Source organism: Triplophysa rosa, linkage group LG18, assembly GCF_024868665.1.
Source record: "Triplophysa rosa linkage group LG18, Trosa_1v2, whole genome shotgun sequence".
NCBI lineage: Eukaryota > Metazoa > Chordata > Actinopteri > Cypriniformes > Nemacheilidae > Triplophysa > Triplophysa rosa.
The window spans coordinates 19,196,725-19,217,589 of NC_079907.1; the positions used below are offsets into that span (position 1 = coordinate 19,196,725).

General features: G+C 41.2%; 1 protein-coding gene across 1 annotated transcript in view; it reads left to right on the plus strand.

Annotated features, from left to right (window-relative positions):
- pcdh15b (protocadherin-related 15b) overlaps window positions 1-20,134 on the plus strand; it is a 285,327-nt gene extending 265,193 nt beyond the window's left edge. Inside the window, exons 32-39 of the mRNA XM_057358597.1 lie at window positions 62-70; window positions 473-583; window positions 11,510-11,531; window positions 13,473-13,511; window positions 13,730-13,803; window positions 14,439-14,568; window positions 15,631-16,859; window positions 20,021-20,134. Coding sequence (XP_057214580.1) covers window positions 62-70; window positions 473-583; window positions 11,510-11,531; window positions 13,473-13,511; window positions 13,730-13,803; window positions 14,439-14,568; window positions 15,631-16,833 — 1,588 coding nt within the window. The 3' untranslated portion in view covers window positions 16,834-16,859; window positions 20,021-20,134. The remainder of the gene's footprint in view (window positions 1-61; window positions 71-472; window positions 584-11,509; window positions 11,532-13,472; window positions 13,512-13,729; window positions 13,804-14,438; window positions 14,569-15,630; window positions 16,860-20,020) is intronic.
- The last annotated feature ends 731 nt before the right edge of the window (window positions 20,135-20,865 follow it).

The following is a 20,865-nucleotide window of genomic DNA, read 5'->3' on the forward strand; positions in this document are numbered from 1 at the left end:
TTCATGACTAATCCTCTGTCTTTGTCTCTCTCACTTTTTTCCCACAATGCACCAACGTCAGATTCAAAGAGTGAGTATCTAACTGTTCTCTCACACATGCATTTGTAACATTGCTATTCTTTAAAGAAGCAGCCCAAAATAAAAATACTCCTCTCTGGATCACAGAAAGTGATTTTTTTTAAGAATGGACTGTACACTCTTTTCTGTGTAATAAATGTGAAAGAGGACTTGAGCTGTCAAACTCCAAACTGACAGAAGAAACAGCATAAAGTCCGGTTTATAAAGGCCATAATGACCACGTCTTTGAAAATGAATATGAACAATTACAAATCATAGTCTGTCTTGATCAAGATATATAGCCTTTCTATACTCCGTCTAAATAAGTTTTATCAGTGCAGGTATATATTTGAACATAATGTTTTTAATATCCAAATCTTTCCTAATAAAATCTAATGTTTGAACTTTTCTCCAGACGGCAGGCAGAGTGTGCAAAAACAGCCCGGATTCAAATGGCTCTTCCGGCTGGTAAAAGCAGCGCTGCGGCCACCAATAATCTGTATGAAGAACTCGGTGACAGCACAATGTGAGTGTTATATACACATACATCTTCACACACTTTCATATTGTTTGACACTACATGACAATTGTTATGAGATACTTCTGTTTACAACAATGGTTTCATGAATTTACACACACTACATTGCAGATTAAAACCCTCACTCTGCCTTCCATGATACATTCAGACGGAATATATTAACAAAAACTCATCAAAAATCTTTAAACACTACTTTATAACAATTCAAAACTGCCAAGAGTAAGATTTCTGCTGACGAAGGATTACCTCCAGTTTAGGCGAATGAACAAATTTGATCATTAAGATGCTGAAATCACAGATGAGATTTCTTAAATATTTCAATGATTTCTCCCGAAATCTCCCAAATGTGTCTGTCATTAGAGTTTGAGAAGAGATGTCAACAATGTGTCAAACTGAGCTCAGGTTTGTCGAGTCTGCAATCAAAACTCAATATTATTGAAGATCAATGATATTTCTCATTACAATCTATGTTCATTTTACACCTCCATACTCTTCATGCGTTCAATCAAGTTTTTATCTTTGTTGACGGAAGCGAAGCTTTAAATTGCTTTGATGAAATGCATCTGTAAAAACGATCAAGCTTCTGTTTAAGCTCTTGCACGCATCGCTTTGATCAAGACGAATTCTCCAAAGAGCCATTAAAGACCTTCTCTTATAATTTTATGTCATTAAGTTTCCCAGATGTCTATTTATAATGTTTCTCATGATTCTTGAAATCAATCCAGTCATAAATGTAGCCGCAGGCAGCATGACAGAGTCAGATACACTCTTATCTAAAGAATTAAAGAACAGCAGAGAGACCGTTTCATGATGGGAGGAGCCAGACGTATGGTTTCATGGTCACAAAGTCACTGGGTTTCATTGTGGTCAGCACAAGCCAAGATAGAACTTCACCTTTATGATCAGATTAAAGGGAAGTGGAATTCTCTTGTCAGGCATTAGTCATGTGACCCAGACCTGGTGAATATTGGACATAACATGACATTAAAATGGCTGACAGGCAATATTGCAGATGTAAGAGAAATAGATGTTGTGATTTTTCCTGAGTAAGACGTATTTCTGGGTTCATGTCTTTTGTTGGTACTGAAACAACAGTAATGTGATTTATCCCCTTTAACTGAATGAGTGTCAATGTAGTCTGATCTCTACAACACAGTCCTCAATTACAATATTACAATAGACAATATTAGGCTAAAAGCTTTTAGTATTTTTGTGATATTTCTTTCTTTTGTTTTTTGAGTCATAGTTATATTTGGCACTGCCACATATGTTATATATCACTAAAGTGATTTTTTCTGCTGTTTATATAGGGTACCTATTCTATTTCAATATACCCATTACACCGCTGTGACAGGTGTAAAGAGTTTCTAATCAGCAAATAGTCAATGGGCCCTATTTTAATTATCTAAGCGCATGGTCTAAAGCGCACGGCGCGGGTGCACTCAGGGCTGTCCGAATCCACTTTTGCTAGTTTAACGACGGGAAAACGGTTGGCGCGCCCGGGCACAGGGTCTAAATGGGTTGTCCCTATTCTCTTAATGAGTAATGGGTGTTTTTTGGGCGTAACGTGCAGTAAACCAATCAGAGTCTCATCTCTCATTCCCTTTAAGAGCCAGTTGCGCTCGCGCCATGGCGGATTCGCTATTTACACGGCGGAATTTGCAAGAGCAAAGACTGGACGCTTCTGGAAACGCATCTGCTTGTGCGTGAGGTTAAAGCGCGCGAGCAGACCATCTACAGGACAACCCTTATTTTTATCTTTATGTACACAATAATAATCTTTTACATTGTAATCCATTTATTTTTTATATTTGGCATTTTTGTGTGCTGCTGCACTTCCCACTGTGTAATAAGTAAAGTGCAAGAGCGTTGTGGACCCACCCAGAGGCGCATTTTCTACTAACACGCTCTTTAAAAAACAAAAAAAACATTGACTTTAGACCAGGTTTGAGTTGGTCTATGGTGCAGTCTATTTTCAGTTCCTCAAAATACCAACGCGCCAACAATGCGCCTGAAAACACCTCTTTTTTAGACCAACACGCCCATGGGTGCACAAATGAGCGCAAATGCATTTGCTATTTAAACAACGCGGCACAGGATGGGAAAATGACAACAGCGTCAGGCTGAAACTAGCAAAAACACTCGGTGTACGATAGGGCCCAATGGCTTGGTTGATGTGCAAACAAACCACACGCTTTTCAGTCTCGCTAACCCATGCCTTAAACTTATTCTTTCTGTCTTTTCTTTTTCATTTCTTGGATATCAGACCTAAGTAAGTAGACAGATTTCTGTCCTGTCAACAGTTTAAACAATGTGTAAATGTGGTTCCCTTTCTGTCGGTCTATCGACGTTGTGTCGAGACAGAATGGGGTTTAAACTTGAGAACCTATCATCTCTGATTATACTTTTTAAAAGGCCAATCAACTTGGCGAATGGCATGGCATGCCAGTCTCCGCCCCGTGCATACGGGTTTAAAAGGGAGATGGCGTGCCCATTCATTCACCTTTAGTTCTTTGGAACCTGCGCAGCTTAAATGCTGAGCTATTATCTCTCTGACTACTGGGATTTCTATGATGCAGAGCAGAGGATTCATCCTTGTGTGTGTGCGATTTCCCATGGGCGTTTCAGTAGCGAACCTAGCTGTCTATTACAGCAAATTTTCTAAAAGAGCTAAAATTTCCTACAGCAGGCACATGTAGCCAGGCATGTCTCGCCGCTATAATTTTGGATGCGACCGCCTCGTCCTCACATGTCTGGGCCGCCAGCATGCTGAAGTAGCGTTCGTGGATACGGCATGCCCGCACTGCGAGCATATGTCTATCAAGGTGTTGCAGTCACGGTTGACTGTGTTCTTTTTGGACGCAGCCACAACATTGTCTGCTTTCTGTTCCGCGGCGGCTGCCAAGCCGCCTGCAGCGATGAGCGGCCCTGGTGATATGGGGACTCTCATTGACGTTAACCCATCACAATCAATGCCGCGGACCGTCCAGGCCCCGATACGCTCACCGAACCCGTCTCCAATGGGCGGCAGTCGACCGACCCATAGCGGATCCACGCAAGAGCGTGAGGAGGATGAGGTTTTCGTCGCATCAGATGCTGAAGACTCCCTGGATCTCCAGGCTTCGAGCCCAGGACAAGGCTGACGCGGAGATGTCAGCCATGCTTACCCGGGTCGCCGCAAGCCTCGGGTTGCAATGCACCGCACCGCCTTCCCCGCAGCGTTCCGCCCCGGTACCTTTTTTCCTGGAGGTGCATGAGGAGCTCACCAAGACCTGCAACGCCCCATTCTTGCGCCTTACCAACGAGCGCGCCCAGTCAATGCTGCGCTGCCTGACCCTCTTCAGGCGGCAATCAGCAGTCCCACTGAAACTTTTTCAGAGGCTCCTGGGGCATATGGCATCCTTGACAGCAGTCGTGCCACTCGGGTTGATGCATATGAAACCGCTTCAGCATTGGCTTCAGAGTCGCGTTCCCTGGAGAGCGTGGCACATCGACATGAGGTGTGTCCCCATCACGCCTCACTGCCGTCGCACCCTAGCCCCTTGGACAGACGTGTCCTTTCTCCGGGCTGGAGTCCCGATTGGGCAGGTCTCGAGGCGCGTCGTGGTGACTATAGACACCTCCCTGCTCGGCTGGGGTGCTGTGTGCAACGTTCATGCAGTGTCGGGACATTGGACGGGCCGACGCCTGCAGTGACATATAAATTGCCTAGAGTTGCTGGCCGCTTGGCTTGCTCTGAAGAGGTTCCTTCCTGCCGTGGCGTACATCAACCGCCAAGGTGGCATCCGCTCACGGCAGATATCGCAACTAGCCCGACGCCTCCTCCTCTGGAGTCTGCAGCTGGTGGAATCCCTGCGGGCCACTCATATCCCAGGCAACCTCAACCAGACAGCCGATGAGCTCTCTCGGCAGGTCACGCTCCGCGGAGAGCAGCGACTCCACTCCTGCACTGTCCAGCTCATTTGGGAGCAGTTCGGGCAGGCACAGGTGGACCTGTTCGCCTCCCTGGACACCTCCCATTGCCCGCTTTGGTACTCCCTGACCGAGGTCCCCCTCGGCACGGACGCCTTAGCTCCGCACTACTACTCCCATGAGATCTCCCCTCTACAATCAAAGATGATAGGTTCTCAAGTTTAAACCCCATTCTGTCTCGACACAAAGTCTCGTTCCCTCCATCAGGGAACGGAGGTTACATCCGTAACCGAGACATTTTCTGAAAGTTTGTCATGGTTGTGATTGTAATGTTCGTCTTAAAGCTACTGTATACATTCCTTCATTGCGATGAGTTGCCTAGCTGTGAGAGTATACTATAGATAGTTGCGGTGTGTTGTTATAGGACCACCAGTATTAGTGGCCTTTGCTGACTCTTTGTTTTATTGTGTGTTTAGCGCTGTAGTTTTTCCAAGTAAGTGCTTTTCATAGCCGGCTTCTCTCCCACCTCTTAGTCTACAAGACTGTTCACGTTCTTTGTTAAGTCAGTCTTTGTCTCTCTTTGCGGATGTGCTGAAAACAGGAATAAGAGGTGTGTTCTAAAGGAGGGCGATCGCCAGCGTCTCATTAGCACGTTTGCATCCCGCGCCATCACTGCACACAAGCAGTCCACCGCTAATGGAATCCTGCTCAACAACCTGCCCAAGTCAGAGAGCAACGTCACCTTCCTTTCAGAAGAGAACCCACTTACTACTACCAACCCCCTGTACCATGATGACGGCACAATCAGCAGCCCCGAGAATCAACGGCGGAGGTTCCTTCTGGGACTGTACTCGCCCAGCATGAGAGGTTTGAGTAAATCTATCCTGCGCTTTCCATCGTCGGGCTCAGGTCACTCCTGGACTTTACCCTCTAGACTGCACAAGTGGGAAAGCAGCGAAGCCCTACGGAGCAGAGGGGTGGTGATGGACCCGGTTCAGTGGGAAATACAGCTGCTCAGGTCCGAGCTGAAGGACAGTAAAGAAATGCTGGAGGGGTTCGATGAGTTCACAGATGAAGATCCCAATCCCAAGTTGACGGTAAAGGAACAGGCCCGTAAGTTTGAGCATCAGGCTCTGCAGGAGATCAAACAGAAGCAAGGTCAGGACTCCCGTGGGTCACTGTCTTCAGAAATCATTCTGTCTGTTTTTGAGACCCCGCAGTCTTCAAACAGCAGACATCCAGCCATAATCATCACTCAGAGTGACGGAACCCCTCCGCCTAGTCGCAAGCCCACCCCACCAGTCCTGCGCAAGTACAGCAGAATGACCAGCTGTCTTGATGTGGAGTCCTACGAGGTCAATGTGGAGATCATACCAGACCCTCCAGATATACCTGCTCCTCCACCACCGTCACCACCTCCTCCACCTCCATCCAGTCCACCTCCTCAGTCCATTCCCGACCCTCCATCTTCTCCAGCTCCTCCTCAACCCACTCCGCCACCGCCTCCTCCCCTCCCTCCGTCTTCATCCCCGACCTTGTCTCGCCCTGTGTCCGCTTCTCCGTTCGTCCTTCCTCCTCTTCCCTCAGTCTCAACCCTCCGACCTGTGTCCTTACGCCCCACACCTCCTCCACCACAGGAGCCGGAACCTCCCAAGAGGGAACTCAAGGGGATCCTTAAGAACATCCAGAACATAGCAGACCTAGAGAAGTCCGTTGCCAACATGTACAGTCGAATAGATCAAAAGCAGCGTCCTCCAAAGATTGTGCTCAAACCAGAAGTGTCTGTCCAATCAGAAGCCGGCGAGGTGGAACCTGTACAGGAAGCATCACAATTACAGGCCAATCCAAACATGAACTCACTCGTGGAGGAGCTGGAGAAGCGCTTCCCGTCTCAATCCACTAACCTGTGACACTCTCTTGGTTGCGGTTTCTCTTTTCGGGCTGTTCACAAAGGACACGTTCTAATGTTACAAACAACTAATGGTGTCATAAAATTGAGAAGAAGTACATTTAAAGCTTAATCATATCTTTTGACTATATGTACTGTAAATATACAGATTTACTGAATGGCTTCATTGTTTGTTTCTGATGGGATCATTGACTGATAACACACATCCTTTGTGAACATTCCTTTAGACTGTTTTTACATTCCTGTCATGTCTTATAAATGCGTTTGATCACACTGTAGGCTGAAGTGAAGTGTTTATTCTTTACATTTTTTGTAATCGATGCATTTTTCATTTGGTTTGGAAAAGTTGTGCAGTTGTGTTTTATTATTTAGAGCAACATTTATAGAGGCCTTTTATTCGTTCGAGCTGTGTTTTAGTTCTGTCACAGACTCATAGCACTTGTCTTATTCATAGAGTCTCATGTTACCATCACTGGTTGGGATGAATGTCTTCTATAAAGCTTTGCTCTGAGGAACACTGCATGCACTGAACTCTCATTTGTCTTTTTTCTCTGTCTGTTAGCATTTAGGGCTTTATTTTAATGATCTATAAGCATATGGTCTGAAGCGCAGCTGCACTTAGGTGTCTGAATCCACTTTTGCCAGTTTAACGACCTGCTAGTTTAAAACAACGTGAAAAAGCTAACTGCTTCTAGCTGAAACTAGCAAAAACACTAGTGTCACTTTGTGTCGGGTGTAGCCCCCTACACTGTCTGCTGAATTCTTTTTTCCACTGGTATCTGGCACAGAAAAGATCTTGTACATTGCATGTAAAATGCTAAAACGCATATGAGATCTTTCAAATGATTATCTACAGCTTATACTGTCAACACTTCTCATTTCTCTCTTCATTTGTTGGTTTTGTATTGTTACTCAATAGATGTGCTGGATCAGGTTTGATTCATTATCAAACACTCAAGCAGTCATGAATTCACGCCAAGTCAACTGCCAAACAATGAACAAATATTCATGTGCCCATTAGACAGAAACAAGTGTTTGCTTGAGTGACCTGTGAAGTGTTGAGTTGTTTCTATCCACGGTTGGGTAAAATATGAATAATAATTAACCTATGCAGTGCTGTTTTAACATGTAGTGTAAATGCAGAAGAAAGAGAGAGAGAGCTTGTGCGATGGGCGATATGTCTTCTGTGTGTTTTCTCAACAGAAACACATTCAAGTTATTCTCATGTTTAATTATTACAGCACTAATGAAACCTGCTATACATCATAACATTACTGTCAAACTTGAGTGCGTTGTGTTCTTACACATTCAGAACATGATGCTGTGTTTGATGAACCTTCAACAGACTTTTTAACCATAAAGATTGTTTTCCGTATCCATAAACTAGTGTGCTCTAAAACATTGAAAAAAATAACATTTGGAAGATTAAAGTCTGAGTAAAGTGACATTAAAGGTGCAGTGAATTAAGACCACAATTTTAACCCGAGCTTTTGTTATATAAGAGGGAATCATATTAAAGCGAACATCCTGTAAGTGTCAGACCTGAAAACGCCCTTGTTACTGAAATGACAACTATTATTGACACAAGCCTCAGCGAACGGCAGGTCCTGGAATGCACCATAGGTTGAACAGTGCCTCCACAGAAGAATATCAACGCCTACTTCTCGAGCCCTGCCCACTGGTTCGTGCATAACAGTACTGAACACAAGCTGTACGGAACCAGATAGAGCGAGTGTAAGCATCATGCTTTTAAGATCGCAAAATATTGTGCAGTGCCTGGTTGTGGAAGATCGTTGTATAACCTTCCTTCGGATTCCGACAGTAGGAATGTGTGGTTGAAGTTCATTTTTAAAGACGTTCCAGCTCAAGTGGGGAAAACATTGAGCGTTTGTTCGCTTCATTTCAATGCGGATTCCTTGAACAAGTCTTTGCGGAGAGACTAAAATTAAAAAGCAGTGCTGTGCCGTCAATATTGGATCCGATAGGAATGGTGCAGCAATCTTATGTGAGTAAAACATATTTGTACTATGCGTCACTATTGCTTTGTTAGAGATCGCTTGAAATGCCCTAATAGTATTACCTGGGGACCTCTAGTCATTTGTAATAATTGTAATTGGCATCTCTGTGATTTGGCGGGCTCATATATCATTTTTCAAGGTTTTATCCACCGTTTGCGAATAATGGAGGCTGTTTTGAAGTGTTTTGATATTATTTCTGGTGCTGGGTCATTTTGGCCGGAAGTCAACCGTTTGTTTATTTATCATGAAAACTATAACATTTGAGACCCGTGATCACGGTGATCTTCTGTCCAGTTAGCGGGTCTTAAATGCTGACATGTACGGTCATATATCACTAAACACCATACAACTATAGGCTATACAAGCTATACGCAAAGCCTTGCCATCACATCCGGGAAATAGGTTACGTAACGTTATGTGTCTAACCAAATTCACAGAAGGCTAAGACAACTATGCAAGCTGCTATCCAATCATAACAGTGGGCATTTACTTCCAAGTCTTCTGCGGCCCGCCCTTAAAAACCGAGCGTTTCTCCAGCCGGCCTCAAAACCAGGGTAGGAACTAGCCAATTACTTATTGATTTTGATGTTTTCGAATGTAAAAACCACGCAAACATCATAAGTAGACATCAGACAATAGTATAAAACAATAAAAACCGGCAGGTCACTGCACCTTTAAAATATGTGTTCTGAGTTTGTCACACAACTGAATAAGTGTGTTATCAATCACCCGGCCAAATTTGAATGGAGGAAAAAACATCCAAGTAAATAAAATAAATTATCAAAATGTTGGAAAATTTGCAGGACTCTCTGCTCTCAAACGCTGGGGGCGTGATAGGGGAGGGGCCATGCATGCTCGTGTCCGCTGTTGGCGCTGAAGCCACACTCACTCACTTCGCTCAACCAATGCCGAGTCCCCAGGCTGAAAGCGTGTGCGTGAGCTCGTGATTGAGCAGACACCTGATGCTAGGCGCTCTAGTGATAGGGGAGGGGCCATGCATGCTCGGACGCTCCATTGCTTCATCGAACCCCTGATTTAGCCCTGCCCAAAAATCCCAAACGGTAAAAAACTGTTTAACGGTTTAACTCCGCAATTCAGTACTACATACTTCTGTGTCTTTGTAGTGTGTTTCAGCAATACATTTCTAACATCTATAATGTGTTTAGAAACAATTCTCAGAATTCTCTTTTCCCGGACTTTAAATGCAGACAAAACTTACAAGTATCCATTTCTGTCAATATAGATGAGTCATTTTCATGACATCATTCTGAACTAAACACTATTGGCTATTTTAAGGAGGAGGAGCCGCTCAATATGTCCCGCCCTAACTTCCTGTTTCAGTGGAAATTGTAACACATTGAAACAAAGTTGCACGCTTGAAAGCACTTCAGTGAATGTTTAAAACTGCTTGTACAGATAAAGGAGTAAAACAGAATACAATTGATGTCTACAGATGAAGTGCTAAGGCGGCATAACAACAGGGAAATGCATCATTTCATTTACACAGAAACCTAAGCAAGCCTGACTAGAAAACATGTTCCCATGTCATACAATCATTTATTTATGTGATCTGTGGTGCAATCAGGGGTGTATTCCAGAAAGCAGGGTTAATTTACCACCAGTTTAACCCAGAACTTTCGGTCGATTAACCCCAAAACCTGCTTACCATGATCATGTCGTTCCAAAACACCTGATAAGAGTTAGTTCAATCAACCTCCCGAAAGATACCCAGAGTTAACGAGCGATCACAGAAACAACATGAAGACATTGTCAATGGATCACAGATTTCATGAGTCACCATGGAAACGGCCGGGAAGCTTAGTTTTTGACTTGTGTATTTTTGTGTATTTTTCACAGAATACTTAAATCTGCATCAGTGTATAAAGTGCAGGATGAAAATCATAAAATTAAATTATATAAATTATGTGTTTATAAAACTATAAAGGCTATAAATTAATAATTTAATGAAGTATATAAATATTTAAAATAAATGCACAATTTTTATACTGTAATATTTTAAATATATACTTATCATGGCTATCTTTGTTACATAAACCGTAGGTTTAGAACCGGAGCAGGTTATCTTTAGAGAGTAAGTTGCTATGGTTACTTACCCTGAAAGTTATCTCCATTTTTGGAACAGAAAATTGGGGTTATCAGCAAACTAACCCTTAAACTTGCCCAGGTATGTCACATAACCAGCTTTCTGGAATACCCCCCAGGACACATTAGACACCAAACATGTTTATGGAAATCAAGACCCAAACAAACATGACTCATCTGCCATCACTGATGCACGTCATCACGTGTGTTTTTCTCTAATAGTGTTTTACAGTGACACCATGATGCTTGCGGCGGCTCAACGAAAGTTTTCATCATGGACTTTTTACAGGAATCAGTGGTGATGCTAATGGCTCAACTCTTACTCAGTTCAGCTTTAAGTGTTTAATAAATGAGCTTGAGATGAACTCCTAATGAGAGAACCACAAACAAATATCAAAATGGGTTTTGACCATCACAAGTATCTGACATGAAACTTCTAACCAATTTAAGGAACACCATTATAATGATATTCAACACACACCCAACATGTTATTGTACCTGCAGAGATACGCTTGAGTATGGACAGAAATGTGAACAAAACAAAGTCCCTTGAAAGTCACATATGATGGTTAAGATGGATGTGTACACCTTCATTTTCTGATCTTATGTTTCCTCCTATCATTCATCTCCAGTCTTTCTTCCGACTGTTCCACATAAAAATGGCCATAGGTAACATTTTCAAAACTATCAATAGTTTACAGTATGTGAGCTAGAATGACGATGATATGTGTATATTTCTTATTTCACATCAATGTTATTCAAATTATCAGAGGCAGCTGTGAAAAATAGTAATTGTCTTTGTAACCCCAGCATCATCTCTTCTTGGTCTCTTTACTATTTCTCATCTCATGTATTTAAATCTGTGCAACACTGTCAGTCTCAGAATGTTAGAACACTTTCAAGATATGAAATATCAAGGTTTTATCATGATAATCTCACTGACTTCATTTTCATTCTCTTATCTCCTCACAGGAGAGGCTACGGCCATCAGGAGGTGTGTATTTATATTCTTTTCAATTGCATTGTGTCCCGTCCTGAGACAGTTTTATTGCTCATCATTTTTATCAGTAGATGATATTTGATAAGAATGATGATGGAGGAGGAAAGATTTCATCTTTGGAATTGCTGAAGGCTGAATCTGTCAGAACTTTGACTTTCTGATTAGTTTTAGTTTATTCATTGTTCAAATAAAGCAGTAAAATCAGAGTTCAGTTCTTATTGCTTCTACTGTATAACATCAATATGAAAAGACAACAGTGTTAAATAAATTCATTTATTTATATTAAGAAACAAAATAAATTTTATAATTTGCAGTTTTGTTATTCTTCAGGGGCCGGATTCACGAAACTGTTCTTAAGACAAAATATAAGATTGTTCTTAAGGTAAATTATAGGAAGTTCGTAATTGGGATTCTCAAATATTTCTTAAAAACTTCTCAATGCTTTCTCAATGATTACACTCGCTTGCTCGTGTGGTAACTGTATATGTTTATCTATACACTAAACGTTTTGTGTCTAACGAGCACATTCTTATATTGACTGTATGTATTAGCATGTGATGTGTTGAATGGCATTTACGATCGCATGTTTGGTAAAATGTTAGCAAGCATTAAAAATTATACTTATTATAATACTCTTCTTTGTGTGCTACTTACTACGCCATAATAATTGTGACCCTCTCCGTTTCGAGTCACTTTATCACAGTATCTCCGTTTATAATAATGAAAGCTAAAGTAAGTGGGCCAGAACTTATCATTATTATATCAATATAAATATTCCTTAATGGCAAATCAATGTCAATATTATGATTCTGGCTCAATACAACACACGCCACATGTGAAACAACCAAAGACATTTTAAGATGATATTTACGACAGCTTTTGTTTTGAGAATTTGGAATTAAATTAGAATTTAAGAAAAAATATGGCAGCTAAGAAGAATTTTCTCAAGAATGTTTCGTGAATCCGGCCCCAACTCTCTGGAATACCGGATTGTGTATTCTTACATATAAAGACCATGAAACTCTCCAGACATCTGGAGCCTCATTTATAAAACGTGCGTACGCAAAAATCCACAGCAACGTTCATATTTACAAAAACGGTCTTTGAAGTGGAAAAGTGCTTAGCGCCACATCAGGGTCTGAGCAGACGTACGCACTTTTGCTTGTCTGAGTGCTGCGGGTTTTTGGAAATATAAGCCATTCGTATAGGATTTGGACGTTGACAGGTGCTCTTTCATATATCAATGACACTAAGTAGACAGTTGCGCACAATTTCAAGATCATTTGTGATTCATAGATTTCGTATCCGATAGAGGCGTACAAGCGTTTTCTGTGCATACGTTCGTTCTATTATTCACACGTACGCCATGATCGTAAAATCTAATTTAGGACGGTTTCTACGCAGCATTTTATAAATGAGGCCCCTGATCTCTTAGTGTTATTTTCATGACTCTCTGTGGTGTCGTTCTTTACTTTAAATGAATATTTAATGTCCATTTGTTGGGTCAATAGTCATTTAATATTCAGAATGATGTTCAGTCATACGGTTATTATCACAAAATAAACCCCTTCAGTTTGAGACAAGAGCCCTGCGATCTGCTTTTATTTGCCATCTGTGACCGGCTCTTTACGCACTTTCATTATCACCACAGAATTTGGTCATTTTCAAATGTTTTAGTGATTTGTTTCTTGTTTTTTTCTTATGGAAAACATTCTCGTTTTCCACCAAAGTGTGTGATATTGGCCATGTGAATTTTGGCCACTTCCAATTTTAAATCCAACTTTTCCCTCAAACTGTTCTGTTGATAATCATCAGAATAATTTTTCTCTAGTGGACTCCACTGAATCTACTGGATTCTCCTTCATTTACTTGCAAACAGATTTAGAAATGTAATATTTCTTCTTTTCTCTTCTCTTCTGTCTGCATGTTTTATAGCAACAGCAGTTGCTTCGACCTTCTCTCTTAAGACCAGAGGTAGAACTTCTCTCGATTTCTCTGTCAAACTCATTTTCTTTTGGACTTTTCATTATTTTCTGCTTCATGTAAATAAAGGTTATACATATGTGAATGTTTTTCCGTGTCTTTATTTCTACTGTAAATCCATTCTTTCCATTATTTTCACCCGCTCCTGCCAAACAAAGAAAGTGTTTGAGTTGTTTTCATGTTGAGTTATACGTGTACTGTGACCACAGGAGCTGTCGATGGAGTCTGGCATTGACCCAGGACAGGACTATTATACACAGGATTATTATAATTATGATCACAGGTGAGTGAAATCACATCTCTCTCTGTTCACTTCTGCACAAAACATGTTTTTTGACTGTAACAACTATGAGAACTGTTTTCTATGAGATCACGATAACATACCTTGTGTCCATATGGAATCATAACATGTAGAAGAAAATGTAAAGAAATGAACGGTTGACGGCCTGTGAGGAAGAGGACACCAATCGCAGAAGATCAAAGACCTTTCTGTTCTTAGTGTCATACAGTTTTTATCAGGATCAACTCTCTCTTACATGTGACCATCTAACTAGAGTGTGACTGGAAGTTTCTCAATAAGATCAAGTTGGGTTTATAGAGACTGATGGTCAGTAGAATCCTGAATAATAAGAGTTTCTTAAGAGAGTCCATCATGAAGCTCCGCTCTGACCTTTCACATAAACTTCATGTCGAACTTTTGCTACTAAATTGGATTTTGTATAGTACAGGTTTAGTTTAACTTTTAGAGTCAGTTTTACAGCCTCTGTTTCTCTTGTGTTGTATTCTGTTTTTGTCAAACATCTGCACATGTTCATGATGGGATGGTGCTGTGTGTGAAGAGCCTGTAGATGTGTCTGAGGGACAGAAATGTTTGCGTGTTTTTAGTATGTTAATGAATCTCTCTGGTTGATGTCTCAGTTATGACTTGCCTCAGTACGGGAGCCGTCGGAAGCTCATCTCTCCCACTGGCATGTATGATGAATATGGAGAGGTGATTATGGAAGATGACGGCAGCTACTACTATAGCCCACACGACTCAGACGGAGAGGTAACACTGTCTTATCCGTTTTCTTTAAACCAATATAAAGTGAAATTAAGTTGTCTTGTGTTTATGGCTCAAGGCCCTTTCGCATGGCTTCAGTGTAAGTCTCTCAAAGTCCACATCATGCACCAATGTGACCGCAACACGAAAAACACTGAGGATAGAAAGAAAGATGACAAAGAACCGTAACAACACTAAACAACCAAAACAGTTCACTACAATTAAAAAAGACAACTGCAACATGAATTAAAACAAGAGAATACAGGACTAGTCAAACGTTTTTCTTTCTTTCCCTCTTGATGTGATTTTATTCGTTTTTGAACATGCGTTAAGTATCTAGATTTATCTAGTAGAGATGTTTAGAGTTCATTTATATCTAGGGTTGAGTATCGTTTGAATTTTATCGATTTCAATTTTGCTTACCGATTCCGATTCTTATCGATTCCCAGTTTCGATTCCACAATTGAAGTAAAACATTTAGACATTAACCTGTATGGTCATTTAGCCTGATTATTGACTGATTTGCTAAATATATATTTATTTATGAGCACCGCAACCACGTTTTGTCTGATTTATTACAATTTGTATTACCATAGCTGAACTACATCATGGTTAAACTGTAGTTACTATAATGAAACTATGGTAAATTTGTGGTTCCTGTGCTTAATCACAAGTTAACACATGCACACTGCTGAAAATATGCACACAGGAATTGATAGAATTAATTTCAAGTTATTAATTAATTTCGATTCCTGTTCCTTTTAATTTTTGATTCCAAACCTTATTTATATCTAACCAATTGTTAATAATTAAATTGATTAGGCTGATTGGTTAACGAATAATCACTTGAAATATTTATGTAATGTATTTTTTTCAAAATCTATAGTATTGATCAAAAGAAACCCTTGCAGTAGCTCATGTTGTGCTATTCTTTACATTGAGTCATGTGAAACGGCCTGAAGTTAATGTTCTGTATTGCGTAGCATGTGATATGAATGACGGGTGAACTGAGATGTTGATCTGAGCATTCAGAATGATAAACTGCCTGGACTGATATCAATGTAACAGGTTGTCAGGAAAGGCAGAAGGTTGGCTTCACCTCCAGGCGGGGTGGCACCACGCCGGCCCCCCAGACAGGCTTTTGGAGACCAGACTCCAAAGCTTGAGCAACAACCAACAGAGAGAACCGCGCACCCTCACAGCTCACAGACTGAAAGTCAACTCAAAGCACCTATAAAACAACTGTCTCAAAGAAAGTCTGGTCCACCAGCCTCATACCACTTTCCGTGGAGAAAGAACAGAATATTTCCAGAGGAGAATGGAGGAGGTATCGATGTCTCCAAACCAACCACAAGACATCGATCAAACAGCGCGGACAGCGGCATGGTTATTGACGGCAGCTATTTCCAGACTAAAGAAGCAATGCCGTCTGCAAAGACAAGACTTGGAAAAGTTTTGAGTCAGATGAATATCTTAAGAACGTTGCCGAATTCTCTGACCCACACTAGCGGGATGGGAGATGGCAACGGGAGCGTCTCTCGGACACATATGGAGTCAGAGAGGGAATCGGAGACTATGCCTGGTGATAGTGGGAAAAGTGAGCGTGAGAAAGGTGGAATAAGTGAAGACGTCATTCCACAGTCTTACACCGGAAGTGCCACGTCATTCACACCTCATCCATACAGACTCCAGGAGGGAGTGCAGATGAGCCCATTAGACTCGGACGATGTTGACTCGGACAAAGAGAGCCAGACAAACACAGAGACAGACGACACAGAGTCAAAGACAGAGTCAGGCACAGAGCAGGACAGCGAGACAGAAACAGATGAGGCTTCTGAGACGGAGGACGGGTCCGGGTCCAGTACAGAGAGTCAGGAAAGTCGTTCAAATGACAGCGGAGAGAGAGCAGTGTCCGTCAGATCTTCTCACTCCAAACACAGCAGCAAGACCTCTGAAAGCTTCGATTCTACTACTGTTTCTTCAGACAGTGATTCACAGACATCATCAGCATCCAGTTACAGATCCAGAGCAGAGAGAGGTGAAGATGAGGACAATGAAGAAGACAAAGAGATGAATGAAAGTGTCTCTAGAATCAGACCTACCTCAGAGGAAAAACAAGATGATATCATCCAGAGCACGAGCAGCTTATCTGTGACCAGCGGTAGAGGTTCAGACATCAATAAACTCCCTCCTATAGCTGAGAATGAAGAAAACCTGACATCTGACAGAAGTGATGCTTCAGATGATGCTCCGAGTAACACCGAGAGTTGATGATGAGGATTCAGATGATGTGTTCAGTAAGATTGAGATATGTCTTCATTTGCTGTGTTGAAGTTTGCCTTCATCTCTCTGGGCTTTGACTCACTTCTGGCATTTCTCTTTAACCTTCACTAAATAACACGCATGCTTCCTCCTCTCCAGCCTTACCTTTACAGGTCAACCTTCAAAAGTTTAGATCAGCAGTGAGTGTTCAAGAAGATGAGGTTTTTGTTGTAATGTTAAAAAGACAAAAATATCCCTGAAATGAGCTCATTGTGGACATGAATGATGTGTTTTCTGGTCGTTCTGTTTAATGACTGTGAGGGCATCTTCTGGGGAGGCGAAGTTACTGTTGTCCAAAGAAAGATCTTTTTCTTCAAATCCTGTTGTATTCAGCCAGGGGTTCTCAACCTTTTTCACTCCAAGACCCCCAATTGTATTCAACAATATTCAAAGGCCCCCCTCCCACTCACAAAACCTCAAAATTTATACTCAATAAAATGTTTTAGAGCTTAATATTATCTGGAAAAACATGTATTAACTATAGAAATGGCTAAATTATAGGAAATATCTTATTTTTATTTTTTGATGTATTTAAATGCTAGTTATGTCTAATTTAGGGCTGTCAACGTTAACTTGTTAAATGTGATTTTTTTTTTTTTTCAAATGAACGTGTTAAAAATATTTAACGCCATTAACGCAACATCCGTTTTTTCGTCATTATTGTCTAGCGTTACATAATATAATCACGCTGTTATTCATATAAAGGCCTTTAAACTTATTTAGGCACGATTTGAAATGGTTGTATTGACACATACTGTACATATTGACAGCTTCGCAACTCGACAGCGGTTCCGTGTGGTGTAAAGCAGTGCTCGCCAACTCGTCGATCGCGAAGACGTTACCTGTCGATCCCCGAAAGTAGGCTAATAGGAAAACGAATAGACAAATATATTGTGCCTGATCAATGTTCAGTTTTGCAAGCGCATCTCTCTTTCTCTTCATTCAGCAGTTGTATGTAATTAAGTTCTGCATTAATCTTTTCATGGCTGTGTAAATAATGATTCCCTGCGCGAGTTTTTAATGCGACCGGTATCATTAATCACATTTCAGTGTGATGCGCGACTGCACGTGATCGCTCTTCGGTGTTTCTAATGTCGGTGGTCAGATCAAACGCAAAGTGACTCGCGCATGCAGTGGCGTAACTGTCATTTGGAGGTCACTATACTGTTGCGGTGCATTACACTTAAAACAGTTTATTTATATGACATAAAAATATCACTTGTTCATTGGTGTACGCGTTTTTGTGCTTTGACACTGGATGCGCAAGCAGGCGCCGCGAGTGTGGAAGATGCACGCGTTTCATAGTGTCTGCGTATCTGGAGTCGCGACTCTCTGTCTTCAGCGAATGTAACTTGCGAGTGTGAGCAACGGGATACGGTGAGAAAGCGGCGCATTTTAATGTTGAGCTTGTCTGAAAGACAAAATCAGTCTATTCACAAAGTTGTAATTGTGAATGATCCGCAGGTCTGTCAGTGATGATAAACTGCACCAGTACTATCTCATGCGGGAGATGACATCTCCTGCTGACAACCTATTTAAAATTTCAATTAGCCTAATATGATAGCCCATTCCATACTACATTGACCTTTAGCTATTTTGTGAAACAGAACATTATTAGGGGCTATTTATAACATTTCTATCTATATACTGTATTTTCTTAATAAAAGTAAACCAAATAAATGCATCATAAATAACAAATCTTTATTCAGTAAATACCTAAATAATTAGGGTCTTGTTAAACTTATTCTTAACCTTGATTAATGTAAAGCTGTCATGTGTGAATTAAAGTCCTTGAACTGGTGTTTGAATTGGTGTTTTTCACCTCATTTCGGTACACTGAAAGTGGCAACTCTACACGTTACAGAGTTTGCTTAGTTGCATCTGAAAAGGGGAACAAAGAATTTCAGGTAATTCAAATAGACCCACAATTATAGGCTAAATAAAAGGCCTCAAAGCAGGAGGTTCAATCTGGGCTGTTTTTATTTTCAACTTTTTGAGTGGTAATTCTTGCCTTTCAACAATTCCGAGGTCGGGGATCATGGGCTCAAAAAGGTTGGTGACCACTGGTGTAAAGGCCGCATCAGAATCTGTAAAACAACGCACCAGTATTAACTTCTCTTTTGTGCTTGAATGAACAAAAACACAAGATTATGCCAGAAAGCCCAATTTGTCTAGTATTTTCGCAAGCACAGTCTTCATTGAGTTAAATAAAGTCTTAAATGAATGCAAAGAGTAGTGAAAATAGGAAGCGCATTAGACCTGCTTGAGCGGCAGCTCTTAAGTGCCTGCCATGACTCCTGTCACTTATGTTAATCACAGAACAAAAGAAAAGAAGAAATCAATGTGATTTTGGCACTTTAATGTATTTCATGTATTTAGCAGTAAAGACTGTAACAAAGTTTTTGAGAAATGTATTTATTTTCTACCTGTTAGACAGGTAGGAAGGGCACACACTAATTATAATGGGTTTGATTAGTAGAAAAAAATCATTTATTTAAAGTCCCAGTGAAATTAAAAATTATTAAAAACAATTCTTATTTTTTCATGAAATATTGCAGCGTTTACAGTAAATAAGATTATCAATGTGGGTCATAAATATACAGGCTTGTTTGATATCATTGAGAGCTTAATAATTTGTCGCTTTACTTGCATACATAGGACAAACATAAACATTAAAATACACATTTAAATATTTTTTTAAAAAATTGTTGCGGCGGCTATGATGAACCAACCCACTTCTTTTAATACTGCTGGTCCGCGCTGAATACAATTTATTTTACATTGCAGAAAATAAAGCAGTGTTATTCTATTCATAAATTCTTTATTTTTTGTCTTATTTTTTATTAAAAAAAATATATCCAAAAGCCCCGAAAAGAAAACCGTTAAAGTACCGGACCGATAAGCAGTATCGATAAGAGTAGTAATACCGTTAAAATCTTAACGATACCCATCCCTAGAGATGGCGATAGAGAGTTACAGAACTAATTGTAAGACTTTCGTTGTTTTGTTCATTTAAAAGACATTTTTGAGGAAGTTCAGCCTCTCTCGTGTGTTCTGACGGCCAACCGCTGGTGATGTGTGTGCTTTGTGAAAAGGCCGCTGTTATTCTGTTGTTGACATCTGTGCTCTTTTTCAGTACGGCAGAAAAAAGCGGATCAAGCTCGTTTTAGATCGTGAATATGAGACCAGCTCGACCGGAGAAGAAAGCTGCCCTGAATCTCGCAGGAACCGCCTGTCGAATGTCAACAGCCACAGCAACATCAACGGGAGCGTTTACCTGGGCCAGAACGGCTCCATCATCCGGACCCGGCGAGCCGCGCACACCAACAACATCAAACTGACCTCTCCGGTACGGCTGGGGAAACACTTTAAGAAACTGGACAAACTGGCTGTTACACATGAAGAGCGGCTTCCTTTAAACAGCCCCGTACTGACAGGCGCCTCTATGGGTGAACAGAACCTCGTGACCCGGCCCTCCAGCGGGTCCCTGGCCTCCAGCACCACAGGACCAGAGAGTATAGCCTCAAAATCAAATGTGCTGAAAGGAGGGGATGGAAGAACACAAAACGGGGATGAACAGGAGTCCACGGTGGACAGTCACGAGGCAAGGGACCCTTTAGGGTCACACAGTGACCGCACCCAGTCCGATGAGGAGGAACTGTGGATGGGGCCGTGGAATAACCTGCACATACCCATGACAAAACTGTGACTTCTGTCATAAGCAGAATTTAAAGCATAAAATGAAGAAATTGCACTTTCATTCAGTATTACATCATTGCGTTCATGGCCCCGAGTAATGAGCTTTCTCGTTGATTATTACATTCATGTGTACCTTAAAATTCAAACCCTGTTAAAGGTGCAGTAAGCGGTTTCTGCCAAGTGCTGTTGACATTTAAAACTATCGCTATCGAATGTGAAATGTGAAAAGAAACACTCCTGCTTCATTGTTCCGCCCTCCCTCATTATGAGCGTTTACGTCCC